The sequence below is a fragment of the Ambystoma mexicanum genome, chromosome 9 (assembly GCF_040938575.1).
Source record: "Ambystoma mexicanum isolate Mex_15411 chromosome 9, UKY_AmexF1_1, whole genome shotgun sequence".
Taxonomy (NCBI): domain Eukaryota; kingdom Metazoa; phylum Chordata; class Amphibia; order Caudata; family Ambystomatidae; genus Ambystoma; species Ambystoma mexicanum.
Window position 1 is genome coordinate 834,638,088 of NC_090931.1, and position 17,309 is coordinate 834,655,396.

The following is a 17,309-nucleotide window of genomic DNA, read 5'->3' on the forward strand; positions in this document are numbered from 1 at the left end:
AGATCGGTCTGGACTCTAGAATGTATTAGTGTTGCTTAGGGTACTGCAAATAATGTGGCCTGTGCTTTTGGTTTAGCAGATTTTGGGATGTTGATCTGGTAGACTTTTTTTCGCTTACGTTGCAGAGGACACAGCAAAGGTCTTAGCATTGGCGATCGATAGATGCAGCCCTGGGATACTTTGTTGGCAGCTGAAGTAAGAGCTATTGATTTAGACTGGACCCTATAATAGTGCTATGAAAAGGTTCACTCAACAAAATATGAGGGGCTATTGGAAAAGGACTGCCCAAATAGTATATCAAATGTATTAAATAAGTTTTGTAAAGTGGCAGTTTAACAGTAGTGAGGGCTGAGTGAAATGATGCATACCCTTTTCCTCGTGCAGCCAAGAAAATAAGGAAAGTTTAATTTCTGCATTATTGGGAATTCAAACTTCGAAATCAAATGGATCATGAGGCAATTTACGAGCTATCAGCTGACGCCAGAGGTCCCATGTCTAAAGCAGTTATCAATTTAGCTGTGGGTGGAGGGCCTTAATTAATCCAACTGCACGTTATGATAGTGGGGTGTATGAGGAGATGCATGTGCTTGGGTGAGGAAGGACTTCAGGTGCCCACACCGCCTGTCTTCATATCACATCTCACTATGAAAGGGTTCCTCCCTTTTTGCTTGCTGCTGCCATTCATGTTTGGTAGTACCTCCCAGCCCTAGCGCAAAGGGGTAGTGCCATCTACCTAGCTGGAGGTGGCTAACCTGCCAGTGCCAACAGCACCATACTGCCCTGTAAGGAGTGGCTGAGTAGAAAGGGAAGTCTGTCTGCTCGCTGAATGTTTAAACTTTTTGGGTAGAAGATGCAGCTGCATTATATAATTAAGGACTCTACGATAGAGTAAACATGACTGTTACCACTTTTATTTTTCAGACAGGGCTGGTTTTGGAAACAATTTCACTACTATGGACAGCAAGTCTACGGCGCAGAGTGTAGAGGGCATCATTGTCAGTTCCATGTTCAAGGCTCTGATCACACGGTGTGCCTCAACTACTCACGAGCTTCACAGCCCAGAGAACCTGGTAAGTGCCAGAGATCATTTTGTTTAATCACAGAGTGATTGAGCTACTTGGCATGACGTTGTTTATAGCTGATAACAGAATCCACGCAATTAATAGATTTCTTTGTGCAACAACAGAGGTATGGATTCACTTGCATTTGCTATTTTGATGGTAATGTCACGTGGTGCTTGCAGTCTAACGAACACACTTGAACAAGCATAATGTGTTATTCTTTTTCCTTAATTTGGAAGAGTGTCACGTGAGAAAAGACATTTTCTAATGGATTCCTTCATCTCAGATATTTTTCTCTCCAATGCCAGTTGTCTTCAGACACGTTTTCCACCACAAGGGGGCACAATGTATCTCTGTGTCATGTCTGCCTGATGCAGTCACGTGCCCAGACTCCAAACGTGATGCCAGGGTCAGTATATGGAGTTGCCGTGCCCCATGAGCTAGTGTGCCTTTTTTCAGTGCACTCAGATTGCTTCTGAAAAGCCACCTAGATATTATTGAGCTTGCTGCATCATGTCTAAACCTCTGAAGGCCTCAGGCTTGAAGACCTGCTCGCACTGTGGGAGACCTCTTGTTGGACCCCCATAGGGTGTGCCTTTACTATTTTGGGGAAGACCACAATGCGCAACATTGCAACTCCTGTCAGTTTGTGAATTCTAAGGCCTTCAAAGAGTTGCCCCAAACTCTTTTTGTATTCTACAAGTGTTGGAAAAGAATGCCTTCTATGTCCCTGGTGTCGAAGAAGGCCAGAGTTGGAAAAACCGATAGATGAACGATCTCCAGTGAGGAAGGAAAAGATTAATAAGCCTAGGAAGAGGTCCTGCTCTCCTAGTAACTCTTCCAGGCATCACTCTTCTTCGTCATCCAGATAGCGGATTCACCACTCCCGCTCCAGTAATACATCTGAGGAATCACTACCTACATTTAACTACCTACATTTGAAGTACCTTTCCCTACCCGAGGAGTGGGATGCTTTGCAGAATCAGATGCTGATATCTTTGCTAAGGAGCCTGCGGCCTCGGACAGGACAACAGGGCCCAACATGCTTGATTAAGCCTGAAGAGGCACCTCCTTGAACTACAACTGCATGCTTACTGCCTCTGATTCTGCTACTCCGGTGGATACCACTGCAACCTGGCACCGTACAGCTCTCAAACCTCAACATTGGCTCCTATCATCTCTGCGGCATTGGCCCTATCTGCCCTACTTTTGAGGGAGGAATTCCTCTCATAGATGGCGGAATGTTTGCCGAAGTGTGAGATCCTCTCTGTAATGGTCTGTGACCACTTTGCTCTGGTGAGACATATGACTTCCCTGGCAAGTTCTATGATTGAAAGGATGTGCTGGGCTCAGGTTCATGCTTAAAAGATCCCAGTGTCTTTGACAAGTCTCCAGAGCTAGATATTCTTCTAGTACCACTGAGGAAAACCCCACTACTCATTTTAGAGGAACATTGCCACGGTTGTGGAGACGGACGTATTGAAAAAGGGTCCAGCACGGGAGACCCTTTTGACATTCAACACAGCCGTGGTTGTCCCTATTTTGTCACCCTGAGAGAAGCCAGCTATGGACCCTGTGGTAAACTGTGACCTTGCCAAGAAGCATAATCCGGACCCCAGATTTATCTCCACACATGCCTCACTAGGAAGCAGGTCTGTGAAAACTGCCACTGCAGGTCTGAAAACCACATCCTTTACACTCATTGCCTCATGACAGGGGAAGCAAGATGCAGGATGCCACAGGCTGCAAGGTCTTTGATTCAGGCAGCCTGGCTTGGAGGGCTATTAATGTAATTTGCGCCCTGACTAAGACCACCTTTGGTCTATGGGTGTAATCTGTGGCTGAAAACCTACCGACCTAGATGAGGCAGAGTTTCAACTCTCTGGTTGGAGAGGGTAAGAATGCCAAATGCCAGATTTTACAATCTGCCCTGACACGGCCAATTGTATGGCATGGGCAGTGGACACCAGGCATGTTCTGAAGCTGCACTCTTGAAGGAGGCCCTCTGGCTTTGCTTCTGATATCCAAACGAAACTCCTGCACATGCCGTTCAATAAGTACAACCTGTTTGGGTCAAAGGCCAGTGATTCGCTGCAGAAGTTCCAGCTTCCAAGGCCACAGCTAAGACCTTGGAGTTGGCCTTTTGGTAGCCTTCTATCTCAACTCAGAAGCATCCATTTCAACCCTACACCTCTTTTACCCACGGAGTTAGGGGGTCAGGTCCCATCTAGAATGCTGTCACAGTGTTGTCAACCCTCCCCTGCCAAGGCAGAGGAGCACAGAGAAGAGGTTTTTCTACCTTCACTGTCCCCACAATGGCCCCCAGTGCCATGCCAATACCACTATGAACTGGACATTATCCATTAGTCTCTGATGGGAGGCATATTGTCTCTGTCCTTCAAGGACTGGCACCAAACCACCTCTGACATTTGGGACTTAAATGCTGTTACTCTGCGCTACTGCCTCTCTTTTCTTAACGCTCACCCGACCACCCTCCTTCTGGCTCGTCACTGCTTCCAGACGTTTCCCTGTTTGACTAGGTCTGTCAGCTTCTCAAGAAAGGGGCCCAAGTCCCATCAAGGATCTGAGGCTCTTCAATATGTACCTGCACAAGGACAAGTTCAAGATGGTCACCCCGACACAGACCTTTTAGGACCTCAAACTACAGGACTGATTTCCATCTATTGACCTCCAGGATGCCTACTTCCATGTGCCAGTGCATTGGAAGCACATGAAGTACTTGAAGATTGTGGTTGGAAACACCCCCTACAAGTTCCGGGTTCTGCTGTTCTGTCTTTTCCCGGAACCCAGAGTCTTCACCAAACTGTTGGCAGTGGTTGAGGTACATTTTGGGAGGGAGAAGATTCACATCTTCCTTTACCTGGGCAATTAGTTTATTCAAGCCTGTCCTGGTGAGCTGGCGTCAGCACATTTGGACCGCACCTGCAGCCTATTGCACAGTTTAGGTTTCTCCCTGAACTTCAAGAAGTCCCATGTTTCGCTGTTCCAGTCCCTCCGTGAGTGGTCTTAGACACCCGCCTGGGCATGGTTTTTTCTCTCGGCGATCAGTTAGTGAACATCCTTAAGATGGTTCCAGGCTCCGCCTTTCTGCATCTCCAACGCTTCCTGCATCCTAGTAGAGCTGTAAGCCTTGTTAAGCAGTAGATTGCTACTTCAATGTCAGTCATCTCAGTTGTAAGTTGATATTTCAGGCATATTGCAAGTCTAGAGCACTGGATCTCGAGACCTTCTGTAGTGGGCTTAGTGAGACAACATGCTGAGAGAGACATTGTTTCGGGAACCCTAAGCAAGACTGACAGTAGTTATGCACACCCCCTTGAAAGGTTGGGGTGCTCACAAGCTAGATCGTATGACCTGGTTCAAGATGGAAGCTTGAGAACTGTGCAAGGCAAGTGGGTGATCTCCTGAAGGACAACACAGTGGCCATGCACTCAACAAATGGAGAAGTGTGGGGTTGTTGCCTCGGCTCAGGAAAGGAATATGACTGTGGTTCTGGAGTCTGGAGAATGCGTATCTCTGACAGTAGCCCACCATGCCAGGACAGAGAATGTCATGGTCAATGCTCTTAGCAAACAGACTTTGGCCGCCCTCGGGTGGGAGCTATGCCAGGAAGTTCTGGAGAAGATCTTCAAATTTTAGGGGACTCCTCAAGTAGACCTCTTCGCTTCCAGTGTGAACATGAAATGTAGCTGTTCTGCTCCTGGGACTTTCCTCTGCAGGGTGAACTGGGGGACGTATTGACTGTTGAATGGAATTTTGAACTTCTCTATGCATTCCTGCCTTTGCCTGTTATTCTGCTAGTTCTCAGGAGACTGTGCAAGTTTGGGTCCAAGTTAATCGTCTTTACTCTGGACTGTGCCCAGAGGAAGTGGTACTCGGAGTTCCTGGACATGTTCATTGGCAACCCTCTGAAACCTTCCGCAAGGGTAGACCTGCTCTCCCACTCAGCGCGTTGGGTCCTCCATTCTAGCTTCAGCAGCCTGAATTTTCATGGATGGCTGCTGAGAGGGTCACGTATAAGGAGGAGGATTGTCTGACGAAGTCCAGGATATGCTCCTCTCTGTCCACCAAGTCTATCTATTCCGGCAGGTGGCGTAGGCTTTTGACTTTGTGTCGGGTGAGAAGTCTGGACCCGTTGATCTGTCCAACTTACTCTGTACTCAATTTCCTTCTTTCAGTGGCGGGGACAGGCCTTCAAATTGGCAGTGTGTTATCTGGTCACACTTTTGGTCTCTAATAGTACCCATATACGTTGGTCTTTCTTCACAATTCAGACTGTTACCTTTTTCTCCTATGCCAATTTGGTGTTTCTTTGTGGCCTTTGAACTTGCTTTACCTTTCTTGTGGGGGCTCTTTCTGTACCTCTACATTCATGCCCTTTAGGACTGCTCACCCTTATGCTGATTTTCCTGCTGGCAATCAGTTCCGTGAGATGGGAGAGTTAACTCCAGGCTCTGTCTGTTAAACCTTTATACTTTGTGTTCCCCATGGAGAAGGTGGCTTTGTGAGTGAAGCAGTCCTTTCTGCCCCAAGTTTTTTCATAATTTCTTCCCTCTCAGGAGATCCATCGTCCTGTGTTTTTCCTTCCACCTCATACCTCTAATGCGGAGGAGAGATTCCATAGGCTGGAACCTGTGTGGTCCCTCAGCTACTATGGGCCTCATTACGAGTCTGGTGGTAACCCTGCCGGTGCTACCGGCGGGTAGCTGCCAGACTTGTAATATTTTACCAGTGCCTGGCTTCCCGATGCCACTGGCTATTACAAGTCTGGCACCCCGGGAAGTCAGGCGCCGGTAAAATGTAAGTCCCCATTCCCATAGAGTCCCATTGGACTCTATGGGAATGGCGACTCGGAAGCACCGGCACCGTTACCATTCCATTCCAATACCATGATTCCGTGAAGGGTCTGCCTACCGTGGCCGCAGCAACCGGCAGGGTCAGACCTGTCAGGCACAGTGGCCACGGCAGACAGACACGTAGTTGCCGGTCCGGAAACAAGGGTGCTGGTGAGCTTACCGGCACCCTTGTTTCCAGACCGGCAAACTCATAATGAGGCCCAATGTCTCTCAAAAGAAGAACATCAGGAAAAGTGACCAGCTGTTGGGTACGATGATACCAGTGCAGGCAGGGCTGTTGCTAAATATACCCTTGATCATCCTCTGCTACTCTTATGAACTGGCTGGAAAGGATGTGCCTGATGGTCTCAGAGTTGCTTCGACTAGAGGCCTGGCTCCCACGTCTGCCTGGCAAAAGGGGGTTCTTGTCAGGGTAAGCGAAATGTCGCCCGTCTGACTTTTCACATACGAACTACCGCTGGTCAACACTGCTACAAACATTTTAGCCTTAGCACGGCAAATTCACCCACGGGCATCACAAACCCCCCATGCCACCCACTGTCTGACACTGAACCTCTATCTCCACCTGTGATCCTAATCTTTGATCGCCAAATGTATTCTGCCCACCTTGCCCATTATCACGCTGCCAAATACTATGCATGCGAGCTGTATGTATGTTCCACCTATGTCGCGTATTTCATATTAGCTCATTCAGCCTTATCAGCATAGAGCGCCATTTTTGCATTGTAGCACTTACCTCTGACCAACACGACCCGCACTGTGCCAATATACTCTGTGTTATATGCATGCAACTCTAGCATTGTGCCTCAGTCCATGTTAATTTCAGTGGCCAGCTCATTACCAACTGCATTCTGTTAGATATACTGTATTGCGTGATTTGTACTCTGCCATTAATGCCTGCAACTCAGTGCAACCTCTAGCATTGCTCCACAGCCCTTGTTAGTTGAAAACGTCTAGTTTGTATTGTACTAGAAGTTAGTCGCTATACAGTTACTATCAGTGCTCCAGATAAGATTTTGAGGTGGGAGTATTTTACGCATGATTTTTGAAATTAGAAAGTAAATGCAATTTCAAGATAGTAAGAATGAGTTTTCTCCTCTGCAAGAGAGTAAAACGTCAGTTGATTGCACTCCTTCCACTATTGTGACATACATGCTCCACCTGCTAGATGCAGGATTGGTTTTTAACTCACTGAAAGTACGCCTGGAAGCCCTCTCGGCTTACACCACTTCCCATAGCAAGGTGTCGTGGTGGAAAGTACCAGTAGTTAAAGCCTTCATGGAAGGAGTAAAGAGACTTCATCCTCCATTCATTAACTCTGAATCTATGCTGTGCTGTTATAAGAAAGCAGGTTTATCATCTTATTCTGTCTTTATTGCAAATAAGCTAGCTGCCTAAATTGCTTACTTATAGTGCTATACTCTTTTAAAATATGAGTTTTCTGTGCTGAATGTGTGACTGTAAGCAGCACCCGGTCTTGACATCTCATGACCAGGCAAAAGAGCCCCTGCATCCCAGCTAAAACAACTATTCAGAACGAAAAAAGTAGTGCAGACAGTGGTGCAACGACCATTGAGCAAATGGGCCTTAGTCCCCCACCCCCGAAAATGGTTGGCTAGGTTAATTTGACCTGGCTTACCAACAGGACTATTAGCAGGCAGGACTGAAACAGACTTTAAATGGTACCGGGGCTGTACTGTTCACAAAGGCCCTAAATTACTAATGTAAAGCAGTTCATTGTTAGCAACTACGTTACTATGCATACATTTTTAGGCAATTGAAATGGTGTTGGAATGTTAGCACTTGCCTATCAGGGGAGTGCTTGTAAGGGTACAACAGTCCTTAAGTGTCTGGTTTCAGACATCAAGGTGAGAGTTAAATGCTTTTAGCATTGAACTTCACTTCAATATCTGACGTTAGCGCCTCTACCAACATTTGAAGGGTCAGCCCCCAACATGAAGATTGTCTAGTGGAACCCCAGAGTGCAGGGATTAGCATTAACCATATGAGTCAGGCAGGCATGCCACTTAAAAGACCACTCGGAATTGAAGTTTTTTGTCAAACAGTCATACTGTCTCACAAAGGTGGCCACTGAAGTGAACATGCTCAACATTTTAAATGTTCTTTGCATGTTAAGTCACATAGCCCCCCTTTCAAAACGGGGACTGGTGCTTGTGAAGAACCGGGAGCCAAAGAGAATCACCCACCGTCATTGCACCACTTCGGTCATGCTATTTTTAAATGATTTTCTGGAATTAAGTCATTTTCAATGTGTCACATCCCTCTGTTTCCTATTGGTATTTTTTAGAATTATGTTTTGTCCAAAGGTCAAAGCCTTGGCCAGTAGTTTATTATATGTCTGATGTATTAATAGTATCATGGAGCAGGCTAGCGCTAATGACACAAGCAATTCGCACCTCTAAAAACGTACCCATCCCATTGATCATGCAGCACCTAGGCACTTGTAAACTAAGCAGCGCTGTCTATTTGGGAGAGACCTTAGTCACTGGCAAAACAGGCCAGTGATGCAAGCTATTTTAACAGTGTAATGCATGCTTCTAAGTTGATTTCATGCCCGGCTGAAGATTTCTGGTGGCCCATTTCAACAACATGGCTGAGGGCCCCCCTACTTAGAGTGGAAAACAGTCTCAGACACCCTGCGGCGCATATGTTATAATGGAGATAAAGAAATCCAGCCGGTAGTTAATAGCCGCCGATAATCATGAGACAGCCACGAGGGAGCTGAAACACTAAAGGCCCCCTGAAAGGCTATAAATCCTTTGTTAGCAAGTGGCGGATGTGGTGGAACCAATGTTAAAAGGCAACAAAGTGATACCATTTCATCCCATCACAGGGGAAGGTACAGCCGGAAGGGCTTCAGCAAACACCCTGTAAAGAGAGCCCTGTAAAACGCACATTTAAAGCACCAGAACGAAAGAAATCTGGAAAGGAATCTACTGATTTGTTATAAATCTGCTGACTGGCAACATGAAGGCAGCTGATGGGCCCCCTCAAGGGTACATTCAGCTAAAAGTCCCTGGTTGCCTTTGCTGCACTTCAGAAATGTAAATATCTGCAGACACATGCCAGCTAAAGGGCTCCCACAGAGCGACGTGGCAAATCATGTGTACTGGTCAAGAATCTTTCTAGACAGTTTAAAACCCCTAACCCACCCCAAATCACCCTTTACCTTCAGTCTGTCTGCTCGAGTCATGTAAGTCTCCCCTATCCGAGTCCAGTGGGTGTGCTGACTCCTCTTATGTCTCCTGTCACCAGAAAATATCTTAATCTGCTGCTGTGCTATAATATGGATGCAGGCTATAATCACCAGGCATTGGCAGCCCGATAGGGTATAGTCCAGTCATAGTATCAACAACAGTAAGACTGCACTGGCCTTTGCGCAGCCAGTGCAGCCCAAGCAGCCAAGCCCCCAGAGGTGCCATTGCAGAGAGCTCTTGGAATGCCTGCTGCTAATGCAGGGCAAAATTGTTACATTAGGCTCATGGAGAGGGGGTTGCTGAGGAACGAGCCTCGTGACTGCTCTCTCTCACTCGGCAACACCTACAATACTTTTGACTTGGTGAATAAAACAAAAGAAACGCATGCACACTTTAAACTTGCCTTTCCCTGAACAAACATCGGGCTTGCAGCCATCCTCTCCACATCGAGGTAACTTCTCATGACTGCCCTGAGAGCTTGCAAGAAAGTTCAAATGACATAACTGGCTCTGTTATTTGATCTCTGGGGTGATTTACTGTTCAGCACGTCCAGAGGGCCTGGGATGTGTGGGTGCTGTCCATAGGAAACACTGAGAAAAGAGCACAGTTTATGATTTCATTATTAGGCAAAATAACAAACATGAGGATGTGATGTTCGTTTAATCGAACATTTCATGGGAGCACTGCCTGCTGCTAGCATACAACACACAAGGCTCCCATTGAAAGAAGGACAGGTAAACTCAGCCTCTCAGGTTGGCTGCGAAAGAAGCCACACATTTCTCATTGCAGCCTTCATGTGCAAACCGACCGCAAAAGAGCCCTGCTTAGGTGACCCACATGTTTACTGGTAGAGTGTGGGGGTTTGCAGAACAGCTGGGATGGGGAGAAGGAGCAGAAGGCGGGGCAGATTTAGGGGGGCACAGTACAAGATTGCCAAGCCAAATCGACAGGCAGCTCGCCTGCTTACAATGCAAAACGTGGACATGGAGACATGCAATGCACAGGCCCCCTGTGTTAGGCAGAATCCTGTGCAGTGCTCTTAGGGACCACTACACACAATTAAGACTACAAGTGGTAATACAAGTTCACCTTTGGTACAAGCCTGTACTACTATGTTAAAGTGGTAGCAGTAGCGGAGCAGCCAGGCTTATCTCAAGAGTATATGAGCAGTAGCAGAGATTGATTACACAAAGGGACCACAATTACTGTGACTCAAGCAAACACTGACTCAAGGTTTCAGGTAAAAAATTATAAGTACATTTATTTTTTAAACAATTTGTTATAAACACAACACTTCTATTAATTCAAAACCACACGTAAAATACACTACAACCAACCAATTCTCTTGGTACAGAATAGCTCAAGGTAAGTACCCTATGTTTTAACACACCGGTGTTGTGAAACAAAAGGTGTTACCTGGTATATATATGCGATCACTTTTTGACAGTAATGACAGTTCGGTCTTACGAAAGATATGCGTATAGGCGGCAGGAAATGTTACCGGGGCAAAAACACACTTAGCACCTGAGTTAACCACAGAGAGTTGGGGGCAAAAAATCAGAGGCAATACTTTTCTCAGGGCAGACAGAATCAGAGAACACTAGTTCACAGAAATTCAAGAGTCAATAGACCGGAGCCAGTGTCAAGTGGAACTGGGTTCCTGTTGTCGAGGATCACACAGTCGGACAGTTCAAGATTCAACGTTGCCAGGAGTACTTAGATATTGTCAACAGAGGAAGCAAAAGTTATAAGAAGGAGGGAAGATAAGGACAAGCCTTGGAGGAGGAGAAAAGGGATTTACCCTTGCTCCTCGAAGCAGAACACTGTACCTTATTCAAGAAAGATGCTGGTGCCACGCCAGTTGTTCCTGGTAGTTTCCTGCAGACCCACGGTTCCTGGAGCTTCGGCAAGAAGGAGGATGTCTGAAGGGGTCTGCACTACGGAGGGATGAAGCCAGCAGCAGCAACGGTGAATAAAAGGTGCGCTCCTTAAAAACAGGAGAGGCTCTTCAGATGGCTATCCGGACCACTACAGCAGTGTGCAGCAATTTTGACCAAGAAGAGGATCCTCTGGCTGTGGAAGATGAGCTGGTTAACCCCACCAGGCTCAAGGGAAGAAGACTCTGGGCTGGATCTTCTCTGGTCGTCAAAGGGTAGATAGTTCAGGACTGCAGCAGGGCTTCACCGGGACAGGATAGTTGCAGCAGCCGTCTTCTTCTCCGCTTCTCTTCGGTTCCTTGTAGTTCCATTGGCGACTCTGACTTCAGCCCAAGAGTCCTGCCTTTTATGCGAAAATCCCCCATTCACACAGCCTGGCTGTCAATCACGCAGTAGGGGGGTTGTCCAGCCCGGACAACCACCTCAGCCAATCATGGCAAAGTGCGACTTTGGTTTCCTAGGATACCCTGTGCAGGGGGTGACTACACCCCTCCCTCACATTCAGCCCACCTAGACACCCAGGCGCCTAGAGGAGGGCTTCTTGGCAGAAGACCGCCAAAAGACGGTGAACAAAGAAGGCAAACCTGGTTCGCCACGCAAAGTAAAACACAAGAAGGACTTTAACAAAAAGAAATGGCAAATAAACCTGACTGGAGCCAAACGAAAAAGTATTTGGTCAAGGGGGTTTATGTTCGAGGCTAATATAATAGCCTAAAACAATACCACGTTTATATAGTATAAACGCGGTCGAAAAGTTAGGGTAGATACCACTGCCACCAGCCAAGTCTAAATGTTAAAAGAGCAAAACAAGGCTCAAGGAGGTACAGATAAAAAGGGCTAAGAAGTAACCCTTTCCAATACTCCATGTAAGATGGGGTGTACTGGATCTGTGGTTAAATGACTATGTAAAGTTAACGGCAACTTTACCCTTTTCTGGGGGACAGTAGCCAGCCCCAGAAATGGAGTGGGTGGGAAGTCTAAAAGACAACCCTGTGTCACTGCACTGAAGGTGCTGTGTAACACACAAAAGAACGAGGCTACTGAAGGGGTGTACTCCAGAGCCCACAATCACAAAAACAGATGAAATACACATGGCAAAACATGGGTAAGAGTGGGGGGAAAGCTCAGACTCTTACCAAGTGAAAAAATCACTCCAGAAATCCAGCAAAGCTGCTGAGGGACTCACTAGGTAAGGGAAATTAGCCATTGAATGAGAATTCTCCCTAACATTTGCCCCCCCTCCAGACTAAGGGACAGGAGGATTTAATCCACTCCTGTTTGATTCTCATACCTCTAGTCGGTTATAAACATCCTAGAGAGACCATCAGCATTTTGGTGGTGACTTCCTGCTCTGTGCTCATTGGAAAACTAAATCCTTGCAGACAGATTGACTATCTGAGTAACTTTGGGTTTTCCCCTTTCATTTGCATCAGCCATCTCAAGGGTTGGTGGTCAGTCTGAATAATGAAGGTAGATCCATGTAAGTATGGTCTAAACCTGGGGTGCGGCTTGGCGGCCAGGCAGTAGGAGGCACGATTGAGAAGCTCCTTCAAGATCCTGAAGCAAATCCAGCCAAAACTGGTGCAAAACCACTAAAAAGCACCTAAAACTAACAGAAACAGACGTCGGAACATCCGTAGATCACTGGCTGAGTCTCCCGACGGAAATTGGAGCAGGAATCGAGGAGAAAATGGCGAAAGAAGACGGCGCCCGCGGGAAACAAAATGGCGGGCGTGAGCGGCCGAACCGCTGGACAGAAAGTCAGCGCTTCATAACCACGGGCGAGGAGCGGCTGGTGGGGGACAGACAACACCCTGCACAGTGGGAGCCCTCCTGGAGAGGCGACCGAAGACGAACACAAGCGGTCCAAGAAACGGGGCCCGGGTAGCCGATACGGGCACTACAGAGGTACGGAGCTGGAGAGCCCAGTGTAGAGAACGCACCCGAGCTCCACTCCGGCGCGGGTGCACATGGGCCCCATTTCCCTCCGGAGCCAACCCGCCTGCAAGACCAACAAGCCAAGGCGGGTTAAGCTAACCGGCCACAAACACCCGCGGCTGACAGAAGACGAACAGAAGCGATCTGGGAAAGGGACCCCGGGAGCCGATGCGGACACCATAAAGGTACAGGGTTGGAAGAAGCCTAGCGGGGAGAGCGCACCCGAGCTCTGCCACACAAGGCCCATCTCCTTCCAGAGATTGACGGCGAACGGAAAGCAGGCAGACCAGATGTAGATTGGGAGAAACAGAGCATGCAAGGAACGAGAACCGGCGCACACAGAGCCATAGCTCTCAACTCACCCGCTTTTGGCGGGTGTCACCCGCCTTGCAAAGGGCTGACTCACCCGCCAGGCCTCCTGCACGCCCATTCATTCCAATGGGCGTCTCACTAGCCAGAAACAAAATCAAGTGATTTCACCCGCCTTTGCAAGACAAATGGTTGAGAGCTATGCAGAGCAATATTGACTACGAGCTAATCCACGCAAACAAAACGTGAAACGTGATCGCCACCCATCCTGTAGGCCTGAGAGGCCAGAGCCGCACAAGAACTACTGCAATGCACTAAAGGAGGGTTGGTACGAAACAAGCCAAGGCACAAAATCCAGCGCAGCAAGCTCCCCCGGCAGATAAAGAGGGCGCACAACAACTCACAAGACGGTTACAAATCCATAGCGGGGAAGCCCAGGAACGGAATTTGAGATATTGAGAGACTGATAGGACTGGGGCACAGACGGACCCAGATCCGCTGACCATCTAGCAGTACAAAGGCGAGTTCCATAGAGATAATGCCAAATTGGAAAACAGAGGGAAAATCTAAACAATCCAGCATAGAAGCCTTCACTAAAACACCCAGAAACAAACAACCTGTCCAGCCGGACACAGCAATGGCTACCTCAAGTACAACACAACAGGCGGGAAACACAAATGAAGGACCGATTCTGGAAGCAATAGCTGCCTTCAAAGCATCCCTTGAGGCCAAAATGGACCCAGCGATAGGCGCCCTCAAGGCATCCTTAGAAAATAAACTGGACACTGCCATGGTAGACGTAGGTCTCCTCTGCCAGGACGCCAGAAATCTGACGGACAGAGTAACAACAACGGAGCAGCAAGTGCAGCAAAACACCACAGATGTGGCGGTCACGCAAACACAAATGTCAGAGGTGATACAAAAGGTCAAGATCCTCGAACAAAGGGCGGAAGATTCAGAAGGTAGAGTGCGAAGGAACAATATTCGCATAGTTGGGCTTCCGGAGGGCGAAGAAGGCAGGGATCCCACCGAATATATTGAAAACATGCTGCTCCAAGAGATTGGAGCAGGAGCTCTTTCCCAGGGCTTCACGGTGGAGAGGGCGCACAGAGCACTGACCAAACGACCTCAGCCAGGCACCCCTCCGAGAGCGATGATCGCCAGGATCATGAATTTCAAGGATAGGGAGAAGATACTATCATTCTCAAGAGAAGGGGGAGTGATTACAAGGAATACCTCCAAAATTACCATCTATCCAGATTACACAGTCATGGTCCAAAAACAGAGAGCAAAATTCGGCCCGACGAAAGAGCGCCTCAGGACGGTAGGAGTGCGATACATGCTCCTATACCCCACCAAACTCAAGGTACTCCATCAAGGGAAATCATGGTTCTTTGACTCAACTGAAGATGTTCATACATGGATGGATCAGCAGGACATCCCCCAGCAGAGACAAAGAAACCGGAATAACAACGAGAACCAGCCCCGGTGAGTGGAAACGCTGACTTTAGAAACAAGACGTCAACATAAAGTAAGGCTACTAAGCCAGATGTAGAGTATAAAGGAGCGACTTGCTTCAATCCAGCTGTGATGGCTAAGAAAAACCACAACCCCAAAATGAATGTTTCACAAGTTCGGATGCCAGTTTGGAGGCATCACACTGCGGCGAGCCTGCTCCACCTCGGCGGACAGAGCAAGAGAAGCGGCGTGGCCCGAGCAGGGGGAGGGTGGCTGGGCGTTAGTTTGGAAGTTTTGGTTTATGTGTTGGTTAGCAATAAGTTTGGCCGGCTGGCACAAGGCACTAATGGTGGGAAGGACAATTTCAGCACTCACAGAACAGCTCGAGTGAGAGGAGACCGGGAAGGCACACAGCAACCAACCGAGGGGAATCACCCCAGACGAAAAGGCAGAGAAAATCAAGAGGAGAGGGGCACGCCCCAAGAGCCAGACAAAAGGAGAGGAAACTGGGTGAGAAACAAGAGGAAGGCTATGGGACAGCAGAACATGAGTAAACAATACATAGATGGACCCTGATGAGATAACGATAGCAACCTGGAATGTGCAAGGACTCAACGCCTATGTCAAAAGACTCAGAGTGTATGCTTGGTTGAACAAGATGAAAGTCAAGAGAGCAATGCTGCAAGAGACTCATCTAACATCAGAAAAGCAGGCCAAGGCGGGCAAGAAATGGGGGGGGGGCAAGTATACACACATACTCGAACTACGCAAGGGAGGCGCTAATTTGGATAGCGCCGGGAGTACCGTTCCAACTAATAAAGCAGGAAAGCGATCCGGAAGGAAGACTAGTGTTGGTACACGGAATGCTGGAAAACAGGGAAATATGTCTGATTAACACCTATGCCCCAAACCACGATGCATCGGAATTTCTTCAGGGGCTTGGTGCCCAGGCTGGCTCAATACAGGGAGGCCACGTTCATCTGGGCAGGAAATTTTAATTGCACCCTGGACCCGCTTCTCGACAGGTCGGACGACAAACATAGGAAGCCAGCACCCCCTTCTAGGGAGCTCCAAAGGACCCTTGCACGACTGCAGCTGGTGGACATGTGGAGGCAGGTACACAGAACCGGGAGAGGGTATACACATTATAGCGCACCCCACGGCACATTCACACAAATAGATTACCTATTTACGGGGACTGAATCTCTGACAGAATTCACAGGAATTGACATAAAAGCACGCACACTCTCAGACCATGCCCCGATATTGGCAACATGGGCACACACCCATACGAAAACCCCAATACCAACGTGGCGCCTCCGAGCTGAGGCACTAGGGGAGGGAGAACTGAAAGAACATCTGCAAGAGGTGATAGAAGATTACTTTGAACATAATGAAGGCAGAGTAGAAAGTAATGCCACGCTCTGGGATGCATTCAAGGTAGTGATTATAGGGGCAGCAATTGGGAAAATGTGAGGGCTAAAAGTAACAATCATGGAAGCATTGGACAAACTAGAAAGGCAGATAAAAATTGAGGAACGGAGGGCCGAGAGGGCGATAGAGGAACTCAGGGAACTGCTGGAGTTAAGAACAAGATGCATAGAACTCTGGGAGAAACTAGGGAAGCTGAATTATGGGAAATATCTACAGAGACTCCACGCAGAGGGAGATAAACTCAGCAGACTTATAGCATGGCTCACCAAACAGGAAAACAAGAGGGATCCCATAGTCGTACTAAAAGATAAAACAGGGACAGAGGTCAGGAACCAGGAAGATATATACAATCTATTCGCCGATTTTAATGAACAGCTCTACGCTCCTAACCCAGAGGTGGAGCCGGAGGACATTGTAGACGCCCTAGCAGAGAGAAGACTCCCGAAACTAACAGCTGAACAGGCCCAACTATTGGACGCCCCTATTATTGTAGAAGAAATTGAGACAGTGATCTCTGAGCTCCCCTCGGGCAAATCTCCGGGCTCGGATAGACTTCCGGGAGAGTTTTATAAGACATATAAGAGCACTATAGCCCCAAAATTGCTAGGAACATACCAGGAGGCATACGAAACAACACAGCTACCAAACAGCATGTCGGAAACAATAATTGTACCGATCCTCAAGCCAGGGAAATCCCCAGTAGAGTGCGCCTCCTATAGGCCGATCTCCCTCATTAATCAAGACGCCAAGGTACTTACCACAGTCCTGGCTAACCGTCTGAAGGTAGTAATATCCACTCTGGTTCACTTAGACCACTTCATGGAACCCGCAGATTGCATCATGTCATAGATCAGATGAATCAGAGACGGGGTGAATGCGCAGTAGTGTCACTAGACACTGTTAAATCCTTCGACTCCGTCAGCTGGAAGTGGTTGCTGGGTGTCCTGGCCCACTTTGGTATGGGGGAAGGGTTCCTTAGATGGATTAAGCTGCTGTATAGAGATCCCAGAGCAAGGGTGAAAACGGGAAAACATATTTCGAAACCCTGGAGAATATACAGAGGAACCAAACAGGGCT

General features: G+C 47.9%; 1 protein-coding gene across 21 annotated transcripts in view; it reads left to right on the plus strand.

The window, feature by feature from the left end:
- The window catches only part of UNC80 (unc-80 homolog, NALCN channel complex subunit), a 3,486,058-nt gene that overhangs the window by 1,015,277 nt on the left and 2,453,472 nt on the right, over window positions 1-17,309 (plus strand). For all 21 annotated transcript variants that reach the window (XM_069615884.1, XM_069615886.1, XM_069615890.1 and 18 more), the window contains one exon: window positions 922-1,070. In XM_069615884.1, coding sequence (XP_069471985.1) covers window positions 922-1,070 — 149 coding nt within the window. The remainder of the gene's footprint in view (window positions 1-921; window positions 1,071-17,309) is intronic.